The following is an 8,422-nucleotide window of genomic DNA, read 5'->3' as shown; positions in this document are numbered from 1 at the left end:
GTATTGAGCAAGGTGATGATAAGGAGTTAGAATACATTCCTTGTTAACTTTCCTTTGTCTGGATGGGTGAGTGGTGTGTTACTGAGGGTAACACACACACACACACACACACACACACACACACACACACACACACACCCTACAGCTATTTCTTCTTTGAGGCTGTAATACCCTTTAATGCTAAAGCCACAGGTTGGCGTTTACCAAAACAACTGGGAAAAAAATTATAATGCCATGTCTCTAACTATAAGACATATTCTCCTGCTCCAATGCTTTTATTACACTCTGTCCTTTCCTCAGACCCTATATTTCCATATTTTCTGACTAACAACTGTCACATCCCAATTAGCTTCCAGAGGGATCACAAACCTAAGGTGGTCTGCCCTATATAAGACTGTTCTCAGCCCAGAAATTAAGAACCATGTTAAAAAAGAAAAAAAATTAAGAATAATTTTACACTTTTCTCCCATTACTAATAAAAAAATATATTTAAACAGCTTGAAAGTAAGGGATCAAAACTCACCAGTGATCCCTGGCTGAATGGTACTGTAATAATTGATAGCACCGTGGGAAAGGACACATTTTTTCTCGTAACATGGAGCACACGGCCTCCCAGCATTTCTCTCTGGGATCCCAGTGGGACACCAACGCAAAGTTTCACAGTGGATTCAACTTCCAAAATGGCCTATCTCAGTATTCCAGGAAATGCAAAGGTGAGCAATCAGCTTTTTTATTTCCTCACAAATTTGTTTCATAGCTGAAAATACATTGTTTAACATCATAAATGTGAGTGCCAATACTTGTATCATCTTCAAAATTAAAACACAATGTACTTTCTATGCTTGTGTGGTCCTGAAAATTATGGTGACAGGCAAAAGGATAAAAGCCCTTATGCATTGGAGGAAGGAAGAGAAGGGAGAAAATTATGCAGGCTAAGAATAACTTTAAGGAGGCAATGTAGGGACACTCTGTGCAACTTGGGGTATAAATAGTCATTCCTTATTAGCTAACAGATATAGAGTCTGTGAACTCCAAGGTCAAAGAATAAGGTCAAGACCAAGGCAAACTTTCCAAAACTTATTTTTCCCAGCTGAGATTGCACAAAATGTGGATGCTATGCATGACAATAGCCAGGATACCATGCACAAATGCCTTAACCCTCATCCTTTTACCTTCAAAAAAACTCAAAAATCTCAAAACCCTATTTATTCTGTAACACATTTATAAGATTTGTCTTAGAGTTACATAATGAAAACACAGAAAAAAGCTTGATCTTGGATACTTACTAACTATATTTCTATTGAATTTTTAGGTGGGTGTTTGGACTTACAGTCTTCAAGCCAAAATAAACCCAGAAATATTAACTATAACAGTTAATTCTCGGGCAGCAAATTCTTCTGTGCCTCCAATCACAGTGAATGCTAAAATGAATAAAGATACAAACAGCTTTCCCAGCCCAATGATTGTTTATGCAGAAATTCTACAAGGGTTTATACCCATTCTTGGAGCCAATGTGACTGCATTCATTGAATCAAATACTGGAAACACAGAAGTTCTGGAACTTTTGGATAACGGTGCAGGTAATTCACAGTTTTTTTAATGAATAAGCCTATATTTGTATGACTCGGAACATGTGATAGGTCCCTGTGGTGGTGTGGGGCAGGGAAATACACCAGAAGAATTGATGCAAATCAGCAGAAAATTCTAACCAGGTAAAACCTGCAGTGATTAGCAAGTGTCTTGCACATGATAGCACTAAATAAATGTTATTTACTGTCATTATTGTTTGTCACCTGGACAAGCAATGTCTATCACCACATAGGAAGGTCTCATTCAGGAGACTGAGGACAGCATCAAGAATTCTGAACAAGTGTTTCTTAGGGGCACATCATCAAGGAAATATGGACAGAGACAGTGAAGCACAGAAACCATATGGGGTCAAATGGTAGAACTTGGGTCTCCTAACAGGGAAACGGGAACAGGCAAGAGTAATTCCCAATAATTGGCATGAAGTGCAGATGTAGTCCTGGGAACTGAGGTCCAAGGGCAGGCAGAACTGCCGTGAGAGAGGAGGGGATATCACCAGGGCATCAGATACCAGGTCTGACTGGCAGGAAACAAGGCATGGTGTTGAACATGCTGTCTCCCTGGTCTGTATGGGTGAGAGGTGCTTAAAGACCTTTTCCCCAGACTCTGGATTATTCTGGGAACTAAACCTTCTTTTGAGGGCTCAGTGAGCAAGGAAAAATCCAATCTGATAGACATCCAAATTATCACAGGTTTCTAGCAGATTTTTTTGCAATGTAATTAAGTCAGTCCATTTATAATCCTCTCATCAACAAGTGTTGGCCCTGTGAAAAGTGTAGAAGGTGAAATTATTGTTTGGTGCACCTCAGTGCCTTCATCTGATGTGACAGTATTTTCCTCAACTATCTCCTCACTCTTCCTTTCCTCCCAACCCTTTCCATGCTACATTAAAACTTACCTGCAGCTTGTCATTTCTCAAGGTTTTACCATGTGGCTACTTAGCTAATTTGGAATGCCTTCACTTAAGAATGTATTGGTGATCAGCAACAACTTGGAGCAGGGGTTCTTATACTTTAGCATGGAAAAGAATCACCTGGAGGGCTTGTTACAAAACAGAATGCTGGGCCCTTCGCTAGGCCTAAGAAATTTGCGTTCCTAATACAATCCAGAGACATGCAGATACTGCTGGTCCAAGGACCTCATTTTAAGAACCTCTGTCTTAGAATGTTAAATGCCGTGAGAAATGTGTTTGCAATTTAACAAATAACTTCAGTACCTGTTATGTCAAGAAATATACTTATGATACAGTACTCCTGAACTCCCCCGATTGTTTATTCTAATAATAGATGGGTCTTTCCACTATCAGATTAGGGAGCTAATGGATCATAGAACAAGAGGCGAGGATTAAATAAAAAAGGACTGAATGAAGATAAGTCAAATAAGTGATTGATAAGTGACTATAGTGAGAATTAAATCCTATGCGAAGATCCTTTTTCTGTAGTGGGTATTCTCCTGATTTTAACAAAGAGATGAGCTAATTATGTGTTTAGGTAAAGTAAGAGCTTCAACCAAACCATTTGGCTGAGAAATGGTAAGAAGAGTGCTATAATAATCTGCATATAAATTGATAAGGTGAAGGTATTTATTATACACACATAGGTATATATGTCTGTAATATCATATATATTATAAAATGATATATAATACATATTTATATAATATATAATATATAATATATATACATGCATGTAATATATGTATATATATATATATATATATCAAGGAAATCAATTTAACAAGATACTGGTTGATGGAGCAAAATGGAAATATTCCCCAAAGGGTCAATTGTAAACTAGGGAGCCCAATCTAAGGGATATTCTTATAAAGGCCACATGTTTGACTTAGAAAATGAATACCTTTATCTTTTTCTTTACAATAATAATTTATTCCTTAATTTCTATGACAAGGTGCTGACACTTTCAAGGATGATGGGGTCTACTCCAGATATTTTACAGCATATTCAGAAAATGGAAGATATAGCTTAAAAGTACGGGCCCATGGAGGAGCAAACGCAGTCACACAAAACTTCAGGCATCCACCGAATAGAGCCGCATATATACCAGGCTGGGTAGTGGATGGTGAGTCATTCCTGATACCTGAAACCCAGTGCTGACTGAAATAATCCTGAGCTGATATGATTAAAGCTTCAAACATTTTAGAACTCAAAGTACAGCTTTTCCCATTTCTGGAATGAAGTTCTCAGTCATACTGGAGTTTGCCCCCAAACAATCTAAGCTTTCGTGCAGTGTTTGGCATCTAGTACACGTTCAGTAAATGTCAGCCATTATTATATTAGTTGGGAGCACCTTATCTACATCAACAATAATATGGAAGATGAAGGAAACAGGCTAATATGTACCTAAGTATAAGCCAGGGGCAGATTTTATCCTTTAGAGTACATATACTATGAAAGATACATAAATGAGTAAACATTTATTTTGAATATTTTTATTAAGTTAAAAGAAAAAGTATATTGAGCAAGGTGATGCTAATGAGTTAAAGTGCATTCCTTGCTAACTTTCCTTTGTCTAGTCTCTTGTGGCTTTTAGGGACTTTCTGTTAACAATTGGAATATAACCTGAAGTATTATCCCATAGCACTTGCAGCGGGGAGGATGGGAAGAATCTGCCACAAGTGGTTGGAAGGGACCCAGTAGCAATTTCCCCAGGTTTATTCCCAGCTCAAAGATAATTTGAGAAATAAAGAAATGCCTTTTAAAAAAAAACAGCATATATTTAATCATATAACATTATTCCCTTACAGGGCAGCTTTAATTCCAAAGCAGTTTATTATCCAATTATATCCTTCAACATCCTGGTCAAGATGCTAAAGAAAAAACTTCTCCCACCAATTAGATGCTTATGACTTTGTCACCAAACTTAGTAAAATGTGACTGTGTATACATAACAACAACAACAAAAAAGACAAGTGGGATGGGAAATTCAATTGAAAATACTAGTACTGTTGTGCTCATTATAAACAAGTGAATTTTTAATGCAGGGAAAATTGAAGCAAATCCACCAAGACCTGAAGTTGATGAGGATACTCAGACAAACTTGGAGAGCTTCACCAGAACAGCATCTGGAGGTGCATTTGTGGTTTCAAATGTTTCATCTTCCTCCCCTGACCTGTACCCACCAAGTCAAATCACAGACCTTGAGGCCTCACCTGATGAGGATATGATCAACCTAACATGGACAGCACCAGGAGATGACTTTGACGTTGGAAAAGGTAAGGCTGAAATGTTATGCAGTAGTAACTAAGTGAAAGGTGCTCAAGCAAAAGCAAGGGTATGAGGATCGGTGGGAGGAGAATAATTTTTAATTGATAACTCAGTAAGGTATTCATTTTATAGTCTGGTATTTTTTAATCAATCAAATATGACACATTTTAACTGGGCCAACTTTCAAACAAAGAAGGTAGCATTTGGCAGAGTCTAAAAATAAAAATTCAGTTTACATTGAAAAATTAGTAATGCTTTGGATATGAGTATAAGTTTGGCATAACTAAACAATATGTTTGAGGAGAATGAATAAACAGGACCATATTGTGATATGCTCTGGTTTCTAAACTACATTTTTTTTCTTAGTAAAACAGTATATCATAAGAATAAGTGGAAGTATCCTGGATCTAAGAGACAATTTTGATGATGCTCAGCAAATAAACACCACTAATCTGTTACCAAAGGAGGTCAATTCCAAGGAAAACTTTGCATTTAAACCAGGACGTATCTCAGAAGAAAATGCAACCCACATATTCATTGCCATTCAAAGTGTGGATAAAAGCAATCTGACGTCAAAAGTATCCAACATTGCACAAGTAGCTTTGTTTACTCCTCAAGCAGATCCCGATGAAAATCATGATGAAAATTATCCTAATTACAGACTTAGCGTTGTTTCTTTGGTGCTGATAGTGGTTGGATCTGTGATCGTTGTTACTACTATTTTAGGTATCACAATTTGTGCCATAAAAAAGAAAAGAAATCCAAGCAGACCTTCAACAGGCTTTTAAAAAACATCAACAACAAAAGTGAAGAATATTTCTGAATTTTTAAATTCATCCTCTGTGATAGTGAACCCGTAAAATTTTAAGAGTTCTAGAAGGGATGCTTTAAGTATAAACATCCAGGAGTATTTGAAAAATTGTAAGTCAATATTAAAGTTTAATAATTTTATTTACTCACTATTTTGTTTACCAGAAAAACTAATGAAAAAGACCTTTTATTATAGTCATACCAGGTTGTATATTATTTAATACAGAAGTCTAGAATGATACTTCAAATTTCATCAAAAAGTTAAAATTATCTAGTTGAGTAGTCAAATATAATTGTAAGAAAGCAAATAAAGTATATTTGAGAAAAAATGAATTTGGTCTGAGACATTTTAAGTACAAATTGATGTTATTGTATTCACCCAAAGTCTCCAATTACATGCTACTATATACAACATGAATAAGGTCGTGTTTACTGCAATTCATTGAAATGGGAGGACTAGCGAAAAGGTCAGTTACCACCTGTCAAACCATAGTTTCTCTTACTTCAATTCAATATAATCATATATATTTCAGATAAAGAAAACAAATTTTAAAAGCATAATATTGTACTTATCACTCAGAGCCATAGCTTAAAAGTCACAACCACAGTAATGAGATCAATTAAAGAGAAAATGTGGTTTGGGAAGAGCAGGTTCACATGGTAGGCCATGGCTAGGCCTACCAGACAGAGTAATGATGCAAACAAAACGGAACACATAGCATGTAACTATGGGCCTATCGTGGTGCCCAAAGAATTTCCATTCATGGAGTAGGTAGACTTCTAAGTCCAAGTTTACAAGCAGAGGGTTACCTTGTTCCTCCAACTGGTGGTTTTCTCACTTTGCACAGGGAGTTTTACCACCATAGTTCAGTTCCCTGAGGAACTGGAGCGGCACAAAGATCAGTAGCCATTGTTTGCATCCTTATCTGTTATAGCCTTGGCAGGAATTATTTGCCGGTTTGGAAGTAAACCAAAATGAAAGCCATATAAATTGAGTCACTTTTTTTTTAAATTAAAGTTTATTGGAGTGACTGCTTAGTAAAATTACATAGGTTTTAGGTGTACAACTCTGTAATACATCATCTATATATCACATTGTGTGTTCACCACCCAGAGTCAGTTCTCCTTCCATCACCGTATATTTGGTCCCTTTTACCCTCGTCTACCACCCCCCTCCCCCCTTACCCTCTGGTAACCACTAAACTATTGTCTGTGTCTATGAGTTTTGTTTCTTCATTTGTTTGTCTTGTTCCTTTGTTATTTTCAGTTTTATATCCCACATATATTTAAACACAGACCAGACTTTTTACCTGACATAATTAATTTGGTATGATTGCAGGGCTGACAAAAAGGGCCTTGTGGTTTAAATTGGAAGTAGTAAAGAAGCGAGGGAAAAGGAAGTAAGTGGGGAACCCCTAGTTACTGGGAAAGTTAGAATTCCTCCCATCGTATTTATTGGAAAATGAGCTGTGCAGTTGGGCATCTGGACACTGTGCTATTGAAGCAGAAAGGTTATAAGCACTTTAGTTCCATTACTGGGCTGGCACCTACTCCGCTAATGGGAATGGCTACAGATATACAGGTGAACATGAACAAAATGTAGGGAAGGGGTAAGTGTAGGACGCCTGGCCTTTTACTGACAAGGGAATAAAAGCCTGAAATTCTGGGTTACCAACAGAAATAACACACAACAGCCAGACTTCCCCTGTGTCCTTCCCGCCACCCACCCCTCAGCTCCAGAAGCAAAGCCTTCCAACCTGGTTATTACCCTCCCAGATGCTCTAGTGCAACAGCTATGCTCAGGTGGGTCTCAGGAGTGGGCTCTCCCCTCACAGGTTAGGCCTTAGTTTAGATATATTTCCAAGGCTGCATCCAGTAGCTAATTGTGAATTAGTAAGATTCAAAAAAAAATGTAAATGATTACCACTGTTGTAGTCAGGACAAGCTATGAAATTTATGAGACCCTGTGAAAAATGAAAATGAGAAGCCCCGTTTGAAAATTAATAATAATTTTAAGATGGCAACAGCAAAGTATTAAACCTAGTACAGGGACCTTCTAAGCACGAGGCTCTGTGCAAATGCATCAGTCTCATGCCCACCAAGCCAGCTCTGGCTATAGTGCAGGGTAAACTGGTGATGGCACCTGCAGTATGGAGATTCTGTATGGGCTCTCCATTACAGCCATACAGCCCCATTCATGGTCTAATAGTTGATCTAGTTACAAAACAGTACCAGGTTTGGAAATGGAACCTTGGGGCTATCACCTGTGGCAAGGAACCTAGCTACAGAAAATAAATCTAAGCTATCCCCATAAAGGAAGAAAGGCAGCCCTATTTAGGAAGGACAGCCCCTTATCAAGCCCAGAGACTCAAATAACTGCAAGATTCCTGAATGGAAAAAGCCCACACTAGCAGCCATCCAACTGGCTGCTGTCCCTAAAGGTGGGGAGTTGGCAGGGTCACAGCCAAACCCCTGCCCCAGCAGTCTGTTTAAGCTGTGGTCTGAGAGTTGGTATACCCTCACAATCCCAGCTGCTCAGCCAAGACCAAGAAAACTACCTTCCTATGCTCCTCCTCACGCTACTTGTGATGGCCAGTATTGCAGGCCAGAGTGAGTTACTAGAGCATGTGCAAATGCTGGGACTCAAATCACAGTGCCTGATATACATGCACTGATATCAATATAAAATGGGACTAGAAAGAGCACAGCTCAACATCACAGTTGAAATGAACCAGGCCTATTTGCAGACCAAGCAAAAAAGTACGTAGCTCATCTTCACAAAGATTTCTAAAGATTCACATC

The 8,422-nt window shown here is 38.1% G+C and overlaps 1 protein-coding gene across 1 annotated transcript in view; it reads left to right on the top strand.

Annotated features, from left to right (window-relative positions):
* The window catches only part of CLCA4 (chloride channel accessory 4), a 30,820-nt gene extending 24,907 nt beyond the window's left edge, over nt 1–5,913 (top strand). The window contains exons 10-14 of the mRNA XM_019659917.1: nt 498–713; nt 1,313–1,580; nt 3,495–3,665; nt 4,588–4,818; nt 5,177–5,913. Coding sequence (XP_019515462.1) covers nt 498–713; nt 1,313–1,580; nt 3,495–3,665; nt 4,588–4,818; nt 5,177–5,598 — 1,308 coding nt within the window. The 3' untranslated portion in view covers nt 5,599–5,913. The remainder of the gene's footprint in view (nt 1–497; nt 714–1,312; nt 1,581–3,494; nt 3,666–4,587; nt 4,819–5,176) is intronic.
* The last annotated feature ends 2,509 nt before the right edge of the window (nt 5,914–8,422 follow it).

The sequence above is a fragment of the Hipposideros armiger genome, unplaced genomic scaffold, assembly GCF_001890085.2.
Source record: "Hipposideros armiger isolate ML-2016 unplaced genomic scaffold, ASM189008v1 scaffold_307, whole genome shotgun sequence".
Taxonomy (NCBI): domain Eukaryota; kingdom Metazoa; phylum Chordata; class Mammalia; order Chiroptera; family Hipposideridae; genus Hipposideros; species Hipposideros armiger.
Note: the sequence above shows the minus strand (reverse complement) of the source record. Positions and strands in the feature narration are given on the sequence as shown.